Source organism: Natator depressus, chromosome 8 (assembly GCF_965152275.1).
Source record: "Natator depressus isolate rNatDep1 chromosome 8, rNatDep2.hap1, whole genome shotgun sequence".
Lineage (NCBI taxonomy): Eukaryota > Metazoa > Chordata > Testudines > Cheloniidae > Natator > Natator depressus.
The window spans coordinates 65,946,674-65,967,479 of NC_134241.1; the positions used below are offsets into that span (position 1 = coordinate 65,946,674).

General features: G+C 43.4%; 1 protein-coding gene across 1 annotated transcript in view; it reads left to right on the forward strand.

Moving 5' to 3' along the window:
* The window catches only part of VAV3 (vav guanine nucleotide exchange factor 3), a 248,808-nt gene that overhangs the window by 197,410 nt on the left and 30,592 nt on the right, over positions 1 to 20,806 (forward strand). Inside the window, exons 20-21 of the mRNA XM_074961222.1 lie at positions 233 to 369; positions 19,801 to 19,866. Coding sequence (XP_074817323.1) covers positions 233 to 369; positions 19,801 to 19,866 — 203 coding nt within the window. The remainder of the gene's footprint in view (positions 1 to 232; positions 370 to 19,800; positions 19,867 to 20,806) is intronic.

Here is a 20,806-nt window from a genome sequence, read left to right on the forward strand (position 1 = left end):
CTAAAAAAATATAGTGAGGAGCTGAGAGAAATTTCTCATTTCATTACTTGTTCAAATATAGTAGCTGGTGAATGTGCTTTTACTTCCTTCCCCGACTGCTCCTAGTTAAGTTCCTAACATTGATATGTTATCTTTATTATTATTTATTATATTTATTTTATTATTTTATGCACATTGGAATGTCTTAGATTGCCATGTCATTGACCAAAAACCTGTATTCAATTTTTGGCAGGATTACCAAAAATGCAAGTCGTTAGAAACTACAATGGGGTACCACAGCCAACTCCACATGATGGCCCACCGTTACACATCCAGACTGGGGACACTATTGAACTCATCAAAGGAGATGCACATAGCAGGTTTTGGCAGGTATGGGACTAGCAATGGCTACAATTCCATTGCTTGAGAGAGAAAACTGTTATTGGCTAATTTTTATGTTCATCATCCTGTTTTTATGTTCATCAACAACAACAACAACAACAACAAAATCTTTAGTTTTTGTGCATTTTACCCAAAATACATGTCTAATGTAAGAATTTCACCTTTTGGATGCCAGCAGTGCTTACACACTGCTTTTTATATCTAAGGGATTGATCTTACAACTCTATGCATTTAAGTGAGTAAGTTTGCAAGATGGGGCCCTTGGTGTGACCCATTTACTTAAATGATTTAAGATGAAGAAAGTGCATGGCACATAAGCAGCAAGAGTACCCTGTGTGCTTTGAATTCCCAAGTCCTCTCAGACAATAGAACTAAGGAGCATGTTAACCAGATAAAATATTTGACTTGGATGAGAAGAACGGATAAAATAGTTATCGGAGATTGAGACAGAATTGTTTTAATTTGTTCGGGGGCAGCCTAAGTCAAATAATGACTGTTTTGTGTTTATAGGAAAACTATAATATATTGATTGGATAAAAGAATTGCTTCCATGGCAACTCAATATCACATGATTCTAGTTGCTAATTCTGTTACAGAGATTGTTTTCTTTATTGAACATTCATACCAAATAGAGATTCAAACTGTGGCAGCTTTCACATTTTGCTCTAAAGACAGGCATAAGAATTTTAATTTTTTCTCATTATATTTTCTTGTTTGTTTTTAATTTGTCACAATGGAGGGAGGTGTGTGTGTGTGTGTGTGTGTGTGTGTGTGTGCGCGCACAAAATGGAGAATTTGCAAATTAATAACATTTGGGGAAAGCTGATGGTAAAGAAAAAGGTAATATGCAAGGGCATCTGAAAGGTGTCTGGTATAGCTGTTCCTGTGTTTTGTTATTGAGACTTTTCTTTGAGAATGCAATAACCTAATTAATAATATGTTGAGAATACTGTGCCATCCCCATTAGCATCTTTGGGTGATTTTTTTCTCGGTTATGTTGTCACAGACGTACTCTGATGTCTTGGTCACTTTGTAATGCATATTAAGAAGTCACCGCAAAACATAAGGTTTTCGTAAAATCTTGACGTTTACTCAGGGGACATTTTGGAATAGTTTATTTCTGACCTGAAAGACCACTGTGGATACGATAGACTCATAAACTGACCAGAAGCTCAGATGTTAGTAATAAATAAATGTTTGTATGCACAGTTATGTGCAATTTTTCTGTTCTTTACAGAAAAAAACCTAGAAAAAAACAAAAACTCTGGTTTCCTCTTCTCTAATAACTTAAACCCAACTAAATACATTTTGATAAATGTTAAGAAAATCTTCCCAAGTGAAATATTTGTATGCTTGGTCTCAGTCCTTCGCAAACTTTTATCATCATGTTCTGTAGCTCAATCAAGACTGTATACATCCTGGGTTCCTTCTCTTTACTCCCTCTCACAAGCAGGATAAACATGAATTGTCCTAGAGGATGGCAAAATTCTGGATTGTTTATAGGTCATCGTTTGGCCTGTCTCAGTGGGTAAGAAGGAGGGACCCAGCACCTGTACTCTCTCAACTGAACCATCGAAAGCAAATTCCCATGTAACCAGGGAATACAAATTGCCTTACTATGAAACCTTGAAAATGAGGGATGTGGGCGTGAGGGGGGGTTGATGCCACAGTGGTTAGTCCACTACCTCCAGCTGAAGATCTCGGTTCAGTCACAAATGAAAATGAGTGAGGTGGTCTCATGATAGTATCCAGACACACCAGTTAGCATGACTGGCTTTCTTTGCTCAAGGTCTAGGAGTGGAATAGCCACAGTGCTTACCTGTGTGTGGCTTGCACTGGTACTACTGATGCTTCGCTTTTACACATAGTAAAGTTACTCACAAAGTTAATTAAATAAGAAAGGGAGGGGAAAAGAGAGAAAATTTGGTGTTTTAAATGGAAATTTCAGACTCTTATCTGGAACACTGCCTGTTTGTGCAACTGTAATAGTGCAAAGTCTGATTTTTATTATTGATGTGTTTTTTTTCTCTTCTTTTGAGTTTGTTCAGAGCAAAGTACTTATTTAACCTGAGGGTAAGCTTTCAGGGATTACAGGATGTGTATATATATATATAAGGTGTGATGTAATGCTGGTTTTACAGGTTTCCATTGCAATTATACACTGTCCTCGGGGCAATCATGTTTTCCATGTATGCCAAAAGCATACAATGTACACTGTACTAGTTTCTTCCACTGTGAAAAACAACACTTCTTTGATACAGACTTAAACCTGTAGCAATTCATTGCTATAACCGAAGCTAATGCCACTATTGTTGATGGTCCCTCTACATTTTCAATGTAACTGTGCTGTGAACATTTGTTCTTGGATGAAAAATTAAATCTTTACCTTTTGGGGGGAAATTTTCTATGTTTCAATAGTAGATAGAACTCACTGGAGACTAAAGTACTGCAAGAAGAATGGAGAATAGATAGAGACTTGCTGGCTTGAAATCTATAGTAACAAAACAGTCTACGTCAAATCTATAGTAACAAAATATCAAGCATAACAACATTGTTCGCCTGGAAAAAATCTTCCAGTATTGGGGAATTATATATGAAAATACATATACTATACTTAACAGGGGGAAATCTGCATGTGGGGGTCTCCGGGGACTAGTTACCTGTTTACTATGATTGGCTATTCAGTAAGTTTCCCCATAAATGACCTGCATTTGGAAGAAAGTAACTGGGGATCCTATGCACGGTCTCATTAAATGTTTCTATTTTGTCTTGAAATTGAATTGAAATAAATTTTGTAGAGAACCTGAGCCCAAAGTAGGTCTGCAAACTGCTTTTGTCCTAGTATGAGTTTGGTTGCAATCTGTTTGATATATATTCCTAGGGCTGATTCAAGATATATCTGAGGACATCTGTTGTGGTGTCAATGAGGGGATGTGTCAGTGATTTTTCCCAAGCTCTGGCCCCATTTGTTGCCAGAAGTTATGAGACTCTGTAAATTCCTGTAAGTTATAGTAATAGTGCAGTCCTCTTTGGTGCTTGCTGAAGAGTGGATGGGTAAACACTTTAAGGTGCAACTTTGCAGGATGTTCATAAGTGTGGAACAAATCATGTTAGTCTTTTTTGAAAATGCATTAGGTTGGCAGAGCTGTTAGGCTGAGATTTTCAAATCTATCTAGGCGATCTGGACAGCTAAATCCCATTAAAATTATCCAAATCCTGTAGGCGGTTATGAAAATCTCAGTCTTAATGTTTAAAAAGAAGCTTAATTTTCATTCAGTTGAAATCTGTACTCTATGAAATTTATTATCCTTTTTGTATGTTGCTTATACATCACATATTGCATGTTACATGTTCTACACCATGTTACCTCTGAAGGCCATTTGGAAACATCAGCACAGAATGTGGGCATGACCTCATAGGTGGGATGGATGTATACTGCATGAACAATGTATAGTACATGAATATATACCATCTGTCCTGTACTCTGCACTAGCTCTTAGTACACCTCTAGATGAAATTCCAGGTACTAATCAGTGTTATCTGCATATCTCTGAATGGAACTGGATCAGATTGTCTCAGTATTTATTTGTTACCATATGCTCCTTTGTTGCATTCAAGATGAACATTTTTGCTCTTTGTGCAAAATCAAACTCCAGGGAGTGGAAGGAGCCTTGGTTCCTCCTCCTATTGGAGTGCCATTTAGGTGACTTTTAGGATATGGTGCAGACGTGTTCAGTTTGGGTCTTTCCTTAATTTGGTCCCATCACCAGAGGGGGGGAAAGGGGAGAGAGAGAGATAGGATGTGATTTTTGCTGAATGTGAACAGCATTTGTTCCTTTTAATTTTGGTAACGTGTCTACTTATAACTGTGCCAGGCATGATACAAATAAACTAGATCTGAACATAGTCCAAAATTTTATGAACAATTTTTTTGTAAAAACAAAACCTGCCCTTTTCACAAAAAATGAATTTTTTATATTTTCATTTTTTTACTAACCTGAAAAAAATAAAAAGTAACTTTTTCTTTCAGCTCATCATTTTTCCATTTCTTACTCACTCACCCCCCGCCCCCAACCTTTTCAGTGGGAAAATGAGAAGGGGGGGCAAGAGGGAATGAGAAATTAGATAAATAATGACTACAGTTTTCAGTTTCATTTAAATGTGAAAAAAACAAAAAAGGGGAAAATGAAGAGAAAAAAGCTGTGGTGGGAATGTAGAAAAGCAGAAGGTGAAGGAAACCCGTACACTAAATAGGCCTTTTCAATAAAAATGTTGAAAATTATTCCTCTTCTAAATTTGCAGAATTGAAAATTGCTTGGAAATGTTCAGATTACAAGAAATGTTTTCCATTTTTTGACCAGCTTTAGTTATAAAACCTGGTTTCTTTTCACTGTTGTTGCCTAAATCTGTGGCGAGATTAGCAATTTCTCAATCAAAGGATTGAGATAAAAATAAGATGGAAATTGGATACTATACAACCTAGAGTTAACTTTTCAGCTAAAAGAAAAGGAGGACTTGTGGCACCTTAGAGACTAACCAATTTATTTGAGCATGAGCTTTCGTGAGCTACAGCTCACTTCATCGGATGCATACTGTGGAAATTGCAGAAGACATTATATACACAGACACCATGAAACAATACCTCCTCCCACCCCACTCTCCTGCTGGTAATAGCTTATCTAAAGTGATCATCAAGTTGGGCCATTTCCAGCACAAATCCAGGTTTTCTCACCCTCCGCCCCCCCACAGACAAACTCACTCTCTTGCTGGTAATAGCCCATCAAAAGTGACCACTGTCTTCACAATGTGTATGATAATCAAGGTGGGCCATTTCCTGCAGAAATCCAGGTTCTCTCACCCCCTCACCCCCCTCCAAAAACCACACACACAAACTCTGAAACCTGTCATTATGCAAGGCACTGCATTTAGCCGTATGGAGTGGAAATCTATCAACTACATGAAGAAACTTGCACAGATACAGACAGACATTATCTTCCTTTCCAAATGCAAACAGATGGACATCGTACCAAAAGGACTGAAGGTAAAAAATCCATTACAATCTACATACCACACAGACTATGCTGACAGCTTGTGCCACATGCTGTCAAAGAAACTGCGGAATCACCTGATCAACATCCTCTACAGCAAACAGGGAAAGATTAAGAATGAGTTCTGAAAACTGGATACTCTCATAAAAAACCAACCTTCCACACAAACTTCCTCGTGGCTGGATTTTACTAAAACTAGACAAGCCATTTACAACACACACTTTGCTTCTCTACAAAAGAAAAAGGACACTAAACTTTCTAAACTACTACATGCTACAAGGGGCCACAGCAATGGTTCCCTCAACCCACCCAGCAATATTGTTAACCTATCCAACTATACTCTCAGCCCAGCAGAAGCAGCTGTCCTATCTCGGGGCCTCTCCTTCTGCCCCTCCACCCCCACGAACATGATACAGTTCTGTGGTGACCTAGAATCCTATTTTCGACGTCTCCGACTCAAGGAATATTTCCAAAATACCTCTGAACAACATACTAATCCACAGAGGCCTCCCGACCAACATTACAAAAAGAAGGATTCTAGGTGGACTCCTCCTGAAGGTCGAAACAGCAGACTGGACTTCTACATAGAGTGCTTCCGCCGACGTGCACGGGCTGAAATTGTGGAAAAGCAGCATCACTTGCCCCATAACCTCAGCCGTGCGGAACACAATGCCATCCACAGCCTCAGAAACAACTCTGACATCATAATCAAAAAGGCTGACAAAGGAGGTGCTGTTGTCATCATGAATAGGTCGGAATATGAACAAGAGGCTGCTCGGCAGCTCTCCAACACCACTTTCTACAAGCCATTACCCTCTGATCCCACTGAGAGTTACCAAAAGAAACTACAGCATTTGCTCAAGAAACTCCCTGAAAAAGCACAAGATCAAATCCGCACAGACACACCCCTGGAACCCCGACCTGGGATATTCTATCTACTACCCAAGATCCATAAACCTGGAAATCCTGGGCGCCCCATCATCTCAGGCATTGGCACCCTGACAGCAGGATTGTCTGGCTATGTAGACTCCCTCCTCAGGCCCTACGCTACCAGCACTCCCAGCTACCTTCGAGATACCACTGACTTCCTGAGGAAACTACAATCCATCGGTGATCTTCCTGATAACACCATCCTGGCCACTATGGATGTAGAAGCCCTCTACACCAACATTCCACACAAAGATGGACTACAAGCCGTCAAGAACACTATCCCTGAAAATGTCACGGCTAACCTGGTGGCTGAACTTTGTGACTTTGTCCTTACCCATAACTATTTTACATTTGGGGACAATGTATACCTTCAGATCAGCGGCACTGCTATGGGTACCCGCATGGCCCCACAGTATGCCAACATTTTTATGGCTGATTTAGAACAACGCTTCCTCAGCTCTCGTCCCCTAACGCCCCTACTCTACTTGCGCTATATTGATGACATCTTCATCATCTGGACCATGGAAAAGAAGCCCTTGAGGAATTCCACCATGATTTCAACAATTTCCATCCCACCATCAACCTCAGCCTGGTCCAGTCCACACAAGAGATCCACTTCCTGGACACTACAGTGCTAATAAACGATGGTCACATAAACACCACCCTATACCGGAAACCTACTGACCGCTATTCCTACCTACATGCCTCCAGCTTTCACCCTGACCACACCACACGATCCATTGTCTACAGCCAAGCTCTGCGATACAACCACATTTGCTCCAACCCCTCAGACAGAGACAAACACCTACAAGATCTCTATCAAGCATTCTTACAACTACAATACCCACCTGCGGAAGTGAAGAAACAGATTGATAGAGCCAGAAGAGTTCCCAGAAGTCACCTACTACAGGACAGGCCTAACAAAGAAAATAACAGAACGCCACTAGCCGTCACCTTCAGCCCCCAACTAAAACCCCTCCAACGCATTATTAAGGATCTACAACCTATCCTGAAGGATGACCCAACACTCTCACAAATCTTGGGAGAAAGGCCAGTCCTTGCCTACAGACAGCCCCCCAACCTGAAGCGAATACTCACCAACAACCACATACCACACAACAGAACCACTAACCCAGGAACCTATCCTTGCAACAAAGCCCGTTGCCAACTGTGCCCACATATCTATTCAGGGGACACCATCACAGGGCCTAATAACATCAGCCACGCTATCAGAGGCTCGTTCACCTGCACATCCACCAATGTGATATATGCCATCATGTGCCAGCAATGCCCCTCTGCCATGTACATTGGTCAAACTGGACAGTCTCTACGTAAAAGAATAAATGGACACAAATCAGATGTCAAGAATTATAACATTCATAAACCAGTCGGAGAACACTTCAATCTCTCTGGTCACGCAATCAGAGACATGAAGGTCGCTATCTTACAACAAAAAAACTTCAAATCCAGAGTCCAGCGAGAAACTGCTGAATTGGAATTCATTTGCAAATTGGATACTATTAATTTAGGCTTAAATAGAGACTGGGAGTGGCTAAGTCATTATGCAAGGTAGCCTATTTCCCCTTGTTTTTTCCTCCCCCCCCCCCCCCCAGACGTTCTGGTTAAACTTGGATTTATGCTGGAAGTGGCCCACCTTGATTGTCATGCACAGTGTGGGGAGAGTGGTCAGTTTGGATGAGCTATTGCCAGCAGGAGAGTGAGTTTGTGTGTGTGTGTGTGTGGTGGTGGTGGTGGGGGGGGTGTGAGAGAACCTAGATTTGTGCTGGAAATGGCCCACCTTGATTATCATGCACATTGTAGGGGGAGTGGTCACTTCGGATGAGCTATTACCAGCAGGAGAGTGAGTTTGTGTGTGTATGGGGGTGGGGGAGTGAGAAAACCTGGATTTGTGCTGGAAATGGCCCACTTTGATTTTCATGCAGGTTGTAAGGAGAGTGGTCACTTTGGATAGGCTATTACCAGCAGGAGAGTGAGTTTGTATGTGTGGTTTTTGGAGGGGGGTGAGGGGGTGAGAGAACCTGGATTTCTGCAGGAAATGGCCCACCTTGATTATCATACACATTGTGAAGACAGTGGTCACTTTTGATGGGCTATTACCAGCAAGAGAGTGAGTTTGTCTGTGGGGGGGCGGAGGGTGAGAAAACCTGGATTTGTGCTGGAAATGGCCCAACTTGATGATCACTTTAGATAAGCTATTACCAGCAGGAGAGTGGGGTGGGAGGAGGTATTGTTTCATGGTGTCTGTGTATATAATGTCTTCTGCAATTTCCACAGTATGCATCCGATGAAGTGAGCTGTAGCTCACGAAAGCTCATGCTCAAATAAATTGGTTAGTCTCTAAGGTGCCACAAGTCCTCCTTTTTTTTTTTTTGCGAATACAGACTAACACGGCTGTTACTCTGAAACTTTTCAGCTGTGCACAGTCCTAGCTCTGCATGAGTCCATTGAAGTTAATGGGAGTTGCATATCTAAACCTCAGGTAGCACTCTGGAAATTTAGGGTTACTGTGCAAAATGGTTCCAGGAAACCTCCCCATTAAAACAGATTCAAGAATAATGAATCATCCTCTAGTCTCACTGACAAGTGTCATTTAAAGTAGCAGTTTGAAGGAGTTCATTGCTACTTTATATGCTGCAAGCACTCTGTAATATAATTTCTTTAGCAAGTCAGCCCAGACATTTACTAGTGCATTTGGGATGGCCTTTAAGGCTTTTGTTAGAAGGAAATTGACTACTTACTCATCACGTGAGAAACAGTTAACAAGGAAGAGACGTGCAGTTGAAAGAAATCATTAGCAAATTTGAGGTGCAGTGGTGCGACAAATCCACTGGTAGTTGCGATGGGTAGTGCATATGCGCTCAGTACAGAAATCCGCAGTCATATACCTGACAGCATGCATCACAGGTTTTTATACAAGGGGCCTTGAGGGATTTAGCAGGCTATCTAAAAGTAAACAATCATCTTGTATTTTAAACATAATTAGGAATGAACATAAAATTATTCATATCAATCCTATAATTAGCAAAGAATTTTAAAAACAAAAAGCTCCTTTCAGCCTACTGTAAATTTTGTACGCTACATTTTTGAGGATTTTAAAACTCCCACAATTATATGAAACAGGCAAAGCTTTTTATTTACAAGTGCAGATATTCCTAGAGGCAGTGCAGTGCTATGATCACGTTAATTTCCCGACATGTAAGACAGCTACCTTGTGTTGGCTAACTTTGTTGATAGCTGATTTGAAAAAGTAATCAGAGTGATAGCCTCCTCACATGCATGGATGACCTAGTGGGAAGATGACTGCTTCTCCACAGCCCATGAAATACCATGCAGCTGCACTAAGGTGGCCACTGGTGCATCCCCGGAATACAGGAGATCCCTGCTCCCACCTGCATGGGCCTGCCCCTGCCTGTGCCACTCGTCACGGGATGCTGCTCCCATGTCAGCTGGTGTCCTCCTGCATTCACATAGATTTCTATAGTTCACTAAGCCATTGATCATCTCCCCCAGGCCAGGAAAATGATCGCTCTGTGTTGCTGGAGAGAGAACTGCCATGCTGCAGTGCTCTATACTGCAAAGGGAACATGGAGTACTTCTCTAGGCAACCTAGGGTTGCCAGGCGTCCGATTTTCGACCGGAACGCCCAGTCGAAAAGGGATCCTGGCTCCAGTCAGTGCCGCTGACCGGGCCGTTAAAAGTCCAGTTGGCAGTGCAGCGGGGCTAAGGCAGGCTTCCTGTCTGCCCTGGCTCTGCAAGGCTCCTGGAAGTGGCCGGCATTTCCCTCCAGCTCGTAGGTGGAGGTGTAGCCCCGCGGGGGTTCTGCCCACTGCACCCGCCTCGAGCGCTGGCTCTACGGCCAGAAGACGGTGCCTGCGGACAAGGGCAGCATGTAGAGCTGGTTGGCACGCCTCCTCCTAGGAGCCGGAGGGAAATACCTGCTGCTTCCGAGAGCCACCTGAGGTAAGCGCCACCCGGAGCCCGCACCCGGAACCCTCTCCTGCACCACAAACCCCTGCCCCAGCCCTGAGCCCCCTTCTGCACCCAAACTCTCTCCCAGAGCCCGCACCCGCCCCCCACTCCAAACAGCTCAGTCCCAGCCCAGAGCCTACATCCCCAGCCCCACCCCAGATCCCACACCCCCAGCTGGAGCCCTTATCCTCCCTCACCCCCCAGTTCCCTGCCCAAGCCCAGAGGCCCCCCCCCCCACTCTGAAACACTCATTCCTGGCCCCAGCCCAGAGCTCGTACTCCCAGCCAGAGACCTCACCCCCTCCCGTACCCCAGCCCAGTGAAAATAAGCAAGTGAGTGAGGGTGGGGAAGAGCAAGCATTGGAAGGAGGGGGGATGAAGTAAGTGTGGGGTCGGGGCCTCAGAGAAGGGTCAGGGTAGGGTGGGGCGGAGTAGAGGGCTGGGCAAGGGTGTTCAGTTTTCTGCATTCAGAAAGTTGGCAACCTTAGGGCACCGCCTTCACTCATCTCACTTACAGCAAAGCTACCATTGTGCCTTCTGAATTTTGAGCCAGATGTCAATTAGCCAGTGATGCAGAATTTTCCCCAAAGTGTTTAAATGAGTTTTAGAAGTACTATAGGAAATAGCAATATTAGAGCTTTGTACTTATCTAACATCTTCCAAGGAAGGATTTGATAGAGCTTAGCAAATGCTAATGACTCTCTTTGAGTTAAATATGTGTAATCTCCATTTTACAGATAAGGAAACTGAGGCACAGAGAAGTTAAATATTGTCTTCAGAGTCATGAAACAGTTCAGAACTTTTGACTTCCAATGTTATGCTTTCACCATTAGGCAGTGCCACCAGTACCTGAAGTCACATCATGTGCCCCCTTGTTAGAAGTATGGTGTTTGGCATTAAAGATTCAGTATTTACTAACAGCTGCCACATAGGATTATGTTTTGAGAAGTGGATGGCTCTTACTAGTGACCTCACAGGGCTGCTCTGGCACTTGTGGATGCATCCCACAGCAATTTGAATTTGGTGGGAAGACTTCTTGTATACTAATTCACATGCAAGGATGTCCACTGACAATGTGATCTCTTGTTACATTTCATAGGAATGTATGAGTGTCATAGGTGTGCACAGCACATTTCATTCGGGTGTGCATCCAGGGAATTTTTTTTTTTAAAAGCGAACATTTATTGAATACTCAATCATAAAGGACATTATTTTTATTCATCAAACAAATTAAAGAAACTAAAACTTAACTAAACTTATTTTTTTAAAATTAACAACTAAACTTTACTTAAAAAATACAAACTTAAAAAATGACACAAAATACCAATTTTTTCCTGTAGTGATAACCAGGCGTATACAAAGATACAGTCAATTTTTATGATCTTTAACCAGTTAATGCGCTAACCCAAATTGACCAAAGCAGATTAAGGTTTCTTCATCTTTCTGTACTAGAGAATGAGACGTCACTCACCAGGTGTTAGGGACTTAAATTCCTCAATCACATCATTGTAATTAACTGATGAAGCAAATTCTTGTTCAATGTACAAAATCATGAATAAGTCGAGGTGCTGTTGGGACATTGTACTTCTTAGTTTATTTTTTACATGTGCTAGTTTTGAAAAGACTCTTTCACATGAACAGCTTGTAACAGATAAGACTGCAAAGCATTGCATAGATTTATAAAAGGCCTGGAACATGGAAGACTGATCCAATTCCTTTAGCCAATCAAGCCACTCTCTGGTGGTGTTCGTAGTGCTACCTTTCGGAACAGATCCATCATAACCCCGAAGCAATCCGAGTTCAACTTCCAGCTCATCCAAGGACACTTTAAATTTGTTGGCAATGATTCTCATATCGTCCCTGCCAATGTCTAAGCTCAGCAGTTTTCCCATTGCAGTCAGAATTTTACAAGTCTCCTGTTCGAATTGCTGGTCAATGCCTGTAATCATTGAGTCTAGGAGTAGGTAAAATGAAGTTATTCTCTCCTGCGTCTCTTTTGTATCAAAGCAATGCTGGGACTCAAACGCGTCATCAAAACGAGTGAACGTTTTTCTCTTCTTAACTGCGGGAATCGATATATCATTCTCTACACACATTTTCACACTGTCATTGAAAATAGACTGAAAATATTCTGGGCCACTTCTCATCGCAGCCAAAGAGTTACACAAGCTTTTCACCCCTGTCATTGCAGTAAGTAAGTTGAGAGCTGGAGTTTGAAGAGCCTTACTCACTTTTACCACCATCTGGAGAATAGGGTGCATCATGTGAAGGACAAAGATGAACCTGAATGAATTTAGTTCATGGATAAGTCCCCTGGCTTTTATTTTAGCATCAGCAAGGCGAGTTGTTTCGATAATCTCTTGTAAAGCTTGTAAAATGATGGAGTAGTTTTGTTTTACAGCAGCCACTGCTTCTGCTCTGTATGCCCATTTTGTGTTTGATAGTGACTTCAAAGTCTTCAACTGGGATCCTACTACTTGTGAAATCTTTTCCATTACTGCATGTCACACAGGACTCCCCTCCATAAAGGCATAAAGAGTCTGAATAACACCAAAAAAATCAGACAGTTTCTGTCTATTTGGAATAGGTGACAATTGCTGTGATCATTACCTGGGTGTGATAAATTGCATAGCAATCTTCCCAGGAAGATAATGTTCCTGTTGAATATGCTTAGGGCACTTCAACTCAAGAAAACTTCCAATTTTTCAAGAATACTCATTAATTCGGCTCCTTTTTACATCCAGCTCCACCCTTGTTTTCAATTTATGAATGATGGTTTATGATGGTGCATTAATTTCAATGGGAGTTAGGCACCCAGGCACTTTCAAAAATCCCACTAGGCACCTATCTGCATCTTAAATTGCCTAAATACCTTTAACAATCTGGACTTCAGTGCCTAAATATGCATTTAAGAGCCTAACTTTAGGCACCCATGTTTGAGAATGCTGGGCCTAGTCCAGTTCTGAAAAGGGCTGCCAGATCTGGTCACAGATGTGCAGTTTATGGATCTCAAAAGGCATTTTTTTCTAGCTTCCCTACCTCCAGAAGGCAATCAATCCATTGGTAGATGATGGATGTGACCTTCTAGATGCCAAAGTATGGTGCTTTAATGAACAGTTTACACTTGGTTATGAAGAATTGCCCAAGAAAGTGAGTGGAAATGTGAGGGGTTATGTAAGAGTTGAAATCCAAGGCGATTCTTTCACTTATCCCCAAAATATGTAGTTATAGCTGTACACACCAAGTGCATGTGTGTTTAGGGATTTGTGACTCTTGGACCACTTCCAGTATGTGGCTCAGGAGACACATACTTATGAAAGTTAGGTAAAGCCCAATATAAAAAGCGATCTTGATTCGTTGCTAACTTGTGGTGATACATGATGGGGAGGGTAGGTGGTAATGATAATTGCAGTTGGGTTGTATAGGAGTCCCACCAGCTGATGCTGTGCTGAGTCAATACAGTTTTTCAGTTGCCCTACCAATACCTGTTCCCTCGCCAGCATTTTCCCACATTTGGCCTTGCTTCAGTATAACTCCATCCAAGCAGACTTTCCAGAAGACTGTGAACCCAGGGCTCAGTTTAGGTGGATTATCTTAAATTGAATTCAGCTGGTGAATTGACCTGTCCTGAGTGTTATTAAAAATTCATTGCCAGTGTGCATGAGATGTGGTCCCATTTGAATGTTTGTTCTAAACCATCTTTGGTCTATTAAAAGCTTATAGATGTTAGGGGCACATGAGGGATCTTGCCCGTTTAATATAAATCCGGTCAGGATATTTTGAAAAGAAGCTTTGGTTTTGGATTACTGCATCAATGCGGCTTTTAAACTGACTGACTGTATTTATCCATCTGATCATCCGGCAAATTGAAATCATGCTGACTTCAGAAATGGTTTATTTTCCCAAACAAATGTGCATGCTCTTCCATCAAGACATTGTGAGGGTTGTGATGGATTTGAGAGGAAATGTCAATTATCTTTAGTGAGGATTTCCTGCATAAATCTACCAGATCTCTATCAGGAAGACACTCTGTGAAGCTATGGCAAGGGTGACAGCTTCAGGCCCTTCTCCCATTGACCATAGGGCACATCAGGACCTCCTCAGGTGGATTGCCCACCACATGGGGTTGCAAGTGGAGGAGGTGGTCAAGGCCGAGGACCCCACGGTGAATATTCTCACTCCCAAAGATCCATCACGAGTAGCTCTGCCTTTGATCAAAACTGTTCAAAACGACATAAAGACCCTGTGGCAGACCCCAGCCTCGATTCTGCCAATTGCCAGGGGTGTGGAGTGCAAATACTTTGTCCCTTCCAAGGGCAATGAATACTTATGCTCACACCTGAAGCCATGCTCTCTGGTCATGTCGGCAGCTAATGAGAGAGAGCATCAGGGTCAGCGAAGACCAGCCCCCAAATCTAAGGAGGCAAAAAGGATGGACCTATTTGCTAGAAAGGTCTATACCACTGGGGTCGTCCAGCTGAGGCTAGCTAACCAGCAAGCTATCCTCAGTAGGTATAACTTCAATTCATGGTCCTCCACGTTGAAGTTCAAAGAGCTGATTCCTGCGGACTCTAGGCTGAATACTCTGTCATTATAGCAGAAGGGAAGGCAGTTGTGTGGACCTCTCTGCAGGCGTCCCTAGACTTGGCGGATTCGGCTGCCCATACCCTCTCCTCAGGCATACCCATGAGGAGAACATCATGGCTTCAAGCATCCAGGCTATCCCTGGAAGTGCAGTAAACTCTTCCCTTTGAGGGCGAGGGGCTCTTTTCAGAGCAGACAGACTCCAAACTGCACAGCTTGAAAGACTCCAGGGCGACCATGAAGTCATTGGAAATGCATACGCCGGCAACCCTATGCAAGCACTTTAAGCTCCAACCACAACAACAACACTCATATCCTGCTCGGCCGAGGCAGGATTTTTATAGATGAAGGGGCAGGAACGGAAGGTGGAAATCTTCCAACCCCTCTTTGGGGCAAGGTCATGGCCAATCTAAGCCTTCATCAGGCTCTAAACAGGTCTTTTAAAGATGCACCCAAGGACAGCGTTCCCACTACACCACCGGATCCTTACCCATGTTTTCTGAATGGTCTATCCCACTTCTACCATGCTTGGTCCCAAATAACATTGGACTGCTGGGTTCTTCGCATGGTAGAAGTGGAATATTCTCTCCAATTTCTGTTTCTCCCCACCTTCCTCCCCTCCTTCCTTGTCCCTCTTCAGGGACCCTTCTCACAAGCAACTCGTTATCCAAGAATGCAGGAGGTTCCTCAGGAGCTAAGGGGCAAGGGTTTCTACTCCCATTATTTCCTAATCCCCAAGGCAAAGGGGGGGGTCTCAGACCCATTTTAGACCTGTGAGGACTCAACCAGTGCATGGTCTCCCTGAGCACTATTATCCCTTCCCTGGATCCGGGAGACTGGTATGCTGCCCTCAACATGAAAGACGTGTACTTTCACATAGCCATTCAACCTGTGCACAGGTGTTTTCTCCAGTTTGTGCTCAACCACAAACACTGTCAGTTCAAAGTCCTCCCATTCGGTCTGTCGACAGCCCCCTGAGTATTCTTCAAGTGCATGTCGGTTGTAGCAGCCTTCCTCCAGAGGAAACAGGTGCAGGTATACCCATACCTAGATGACTGGCTGCTCAGGGAGCAGGTATAGTCTCATGTACAATTGGTCAGGTCCACTTTCCAGAGATTGGGACTCCTCCTCAACGTGAGCAAGTCAACCTTATCACCGACCCAAAGAATAGAATTCATCGGAGCGGTGCTGGACTCGGTACAGGCAAGGGCATTCCTGCCAGAAATCTGTTTCCAGGCCATGACAGACACTATTCAAAGCCTCAGGTGGTACCTGACCACTACTGCAAGGGGATGCCTGTGTCTCCTGGGGCATGTGGTGGCCTGCACGTACATAGTCAGGCATGCCAGAATGAGGCTCAGACCCCTTCAAGCGTGGTTCACCCAGATATACCAACCAGGTTGTGACAGGCTAGACTCAGTAGTGATGGTGCCAGATCACATACTCAAGTCCCTACAGTACAAACCTCAAATGGTATGCGAAGGTGTCTCCTTCAACAGCACACCACCCTCCTTGTCCCTAGTAACGGACGCATCAGGTCTGGGTTTGGGGGGCACACCTGAAAGATCTCCAAACACAGGGCCTTTGGTCGTGGGATGACCTCTCCCTTCATATCAATATCAGGGAGCTCAGAGCAGTCGGACTGGCATGCCAAACTTTCCAGTCCCGGCTACAAGGCCAAAGCATGGCAGTGATGACAGACAACCCACTGCTATATTCTATGTCAACAAACAGGGTAGAGCCCGTTCTTCCACCCATGTCAAGAAGCCCTCAAACTATGGGAGTTCTGCATAGCCCACTCCATTCACCTGGAGGCATCCTGTCTCCCAGGAGCGAAGAACGAGCTAGCAGATCACCTCAGCAGATCATTCTGCAACCATGAATGGTCTGTCCATCCAGATGTTCTCCATCCCATCGTCCAACAGTGGGATTTCCCCAGGTCAACCTATTCACCACCCGGAGCAACAAGAAGTGCCCAATGTTCTGCTCCTTCCAGAAACGCAGCCCGGGTTCAATCACGGATGCGTTTCTGCTACCTTGGGGAGACCGCCTCATGTGTGCCTTCCCATTGGTTCCACTTGTACACAAGGTGCTGCTCAAGATCCACAGGGACAAAACGGAGGTAATTCTGCTGGCCCCCACATGGCCCTGCCAACATTGGTACACCACGCTTCTGGAGCTGTCAGTGAACACTCCAGCCGTGCCACCACTCTGCCCCGATCTGATCACTGACTACCACGGTCACCTCCATCACCCAGTCCTCCAGTCCCTCCACCTCACGGCCTGCAAGCTTTGTGGTTAAACCCCATGGAGTGCCAATGTTCGGAGCTGGTAAGGGAAGTTCTACTTGGCACCAGGAAACCTTCCACGAGGGCTTCTTATCTAGCCAAGAGGAAGAGATTCACTTGCTGGTGTGCCCAGCAACACACACTTCCACTCCAGGTGTCTATACCACTCATCTTGGAGTACCTTCTGCATCTCAAAGAGCAGGGCCTAGCTGCAGCATCCATCAAGATACACCTTTCTGCTATCTCAGTCTTCCACCCGGGAATGTCTGGATGCTCCGTATTAGCTAACCCGATGGTAGGACGTTTCCTCAAGGACTTGGAACGCCTATATCCACAGATTAGGGGACTGGTTCTTGCATGGAACCTTAATCTGGTCCTCACCAGGCTCATGGGGCCCCCCTTTTGAACTGCTGGCGACTTGCTCCCTGCTCTGTTTGTCGTGGAAGGTGTCCTTCCTGGTAGCCATCACATCAGCCAGGCGGGTGTATGAATTAAAGGCTCTGACCTCCAGCCCACCCAACACGGTCTTTCACAAGGACAAGGTGCAGCTCAGGCCTCACCCAGCCTTCCTCTACAAAGTAGTGTCACAATTCCACACTGGTCAAGAGATTTTTCTACCCGTCTTCTATCCTAAGCCTCACACCAGTAGCCAAGAGCAGAGGCTGCACTCACTGGATGTTCAGAGAGCGCTAACATTCTACATTGAGCGCATGAAACCGTTGAGGAAGTCGAACCAACTGTTTGTGGCGGTAGCATATCAGATAAAAGGACTCCCAGTCTCATCTCGGAGAATATCTTCCTGGATTACATCCTGCATCCGCACATGTTACAAGTTAGCCAAGGTCCCAGTCCCAACTCTTATGACCTTCCAGAAGAGCAGAAGCCCCGTCAGCTGCGTTCCTGGCCCAAGTCCTGATACAAGAGATCTGCAGGGCAGCAACTTAGTCATCGGTGCGTATGTTTACCTCTGACTATGCTATCACCCAACATGCCAGAGATGATGCAGCATTAAGCAGGGTGATGCTCCAATCAACAATTCCTTAACTCCGACCCCACCTCCGGGATAGAGCTTGGGAGTCACCTGATTGGAATCCACGTGAACAAGCACTCGAAGAAGAAAAGATGGTTACTCACCTTCTTGTAACCAGAAAAGGAGTACTTATGGCACTTTAGAGACTAACAAATTTATTTGAGCATAAGCTTTCGTGAGCTACAGCTCACTTCATCGGATGCATAACTTGTAACTGTTGTTCTTCGAGATGTGTTGTTCGCATCCATTCCAATATCCACCCTCCTTCCCCTCTGTCGGAGTAGCCAGCAAGAAGAAACTGAAGGGGAGTCGGGTTGGCAGGGTCATATATTGAGCCCCATGAAGGCGCCACTCCAGGGGTCTCCACAGCCAACCCAACGGGAGCTGCTAGGGGAAAACTTTCCGATGACCGTGCACGCGGCGTGCACACACCTGATTGGAATGGACGTGAACAACACATCTCAAAGAACAACAATTACAAGAAGGTGAGTAATTGTCTTTTTGCAGTACATAGCACTTACATACTGCAGTGCTTTGTCATTCAAGGGTCACAAAGTGCTAGGTGGGTCAGTATTGTTATCCCCATTCAGTGGTGGGGGAACTGTCACACAGCAGAGATGATATGACTTATCCAAGGTCACATTTTTTTCGCTGCAGTGTTTACTCAAGTGTTGCCCCACACAACTCTTCACTCGAGTGTGGTGGTACTTTTAAATGAAGTTGGCTGAGGGTACAGGCTGCTTCTTGAATTAACACAACTCATCAACTGCTAAGGACTTGTCTGCATGGGAAGTTAGTGCCCAGCAAGCTACAATGTGAATTTAGAGCACTAGCAACTCTGCATTTATCTGCCTGTGGACAATCTTACCATGCATCAGAAGTGCCTCTGTGTGCTTTAGGTTAATATGCTTTAAAGTGTGCTAAGCTAACCATCTTAGCTTGCTGCTCACTAACTTCCCTTGTAGAAAGAAACGGAGTACTTGTGGCACCTTAGAGACTAACCAATTTATTTGAGCATAAGCTTTCGTGAGCTACAGCTGTAGCTCACGAAAGCTTATGCTCAAATAAATTGGTTAGTCTCTAAGGTGCCACAAGTACTCCATTTCTTTTTGCGAATACAGACTAACACTGCTGCTACTCTGAAACCTTCCCTTGTAGACAGGCCCTAATACAATCACACTGTGCAGCTCAAGAGTTACTTCGCAGCATGGTTGCTCACACTTCAGAGTAGTTAACTCGAATGTAGGTAACTCGAGTTAGCTCTGCAATGAAGATTTAACCACGAGTCAGTGGCAGAATTGGGAATAAAACCCAGATCTCCTGAGTCCAATCCTCTCATCTATCTACCAGACCACTCAGATTTAACCATTTGTAATTATTACTTAGTTACAGAAGACAAGAAATTATTACTTTACAAAATTTGAGTAAGACTGGCATTGAATTTTAGAACTTTTACTGTGTGTTTATTTAAATGAATCCCTGTGCATACAGGATTGCTTCCAATCTACACAGTCATTTGCTCATAATGGGAACTTTTTGTCTATTTCTAGGGTAGAAATCTAATCACAGGGGAGCTTGGCTACTTTCCAAGTGATGTCGTAAAGCCTTGCCCATGCGTAAGTACAAATGTTTAATTGTGTTTGTCAGTATAATAGTTTCCTGAGGAACATTCATAGGAAAAGTTGCCTGGTTCGTACCAGGGTTTCATTAATCCTGCCTTGTGGGAAACATTATTTTAGTTTCCTTGTGTTTGTATGCTACATTCAATGTTTAAAAATATAACATTCTAATGCGTTTGGTTATTGGATTTAAACTATAAATGTTAAGGAAACATGCTCAAGAGACAGATTTTAACTTTTGGGAGTTTAATAAATTAAATTGTCTAAAGAGTTTTCAGATAAATACAATCAGACTCCAGAACAAATATATTGTGCAGTAAAGCTGTTGGTTTTTTTACAATGAGATGAAAATGCTGTGGTTTTAATCTGTTTCCCAGTCACTCTGGGTTACAGAGAGAGATTACACCATAAATAGTGAGTTTTAAAAAAACCCTGTAAAAGTAAAAATAGAATAAAGAACAAACAAATGAATAAATAAACCCTCCAACCGGATCTTTCAACATACTTCTGCGTCCCTATATGCTTTGACCTGCCTGTGTTTTGTGTTAAGAGGACAAATACTCTCAAAATACTAAGAACTACAACAGGATAATAAGAAAAATTAATTTACAGTACGTACTCATAATTTTGTATGAGCATGTTAATATATTGTGCACTCCTTCATTGTGTCTTTCCATAATACTTTGGATCATGTTACTCCAGATTTAATATAGCATTGAAATCATTGAAATCAGTGGAGTTACATTGGTATTAAACCAAAATAATACAATGGTTAACAAGTCTTCCTTGTTTTGCTGTAAACGTGCTTTAACTTGGTTCACAACTAAATTCAACTCTATTAATAAATCTACTTTGATTACAACATTCAAGATGTCATCATGATGGTATTGTTATTAGGTAGTCACCTTTTAATGGATACAACTGTTTTGACACATTA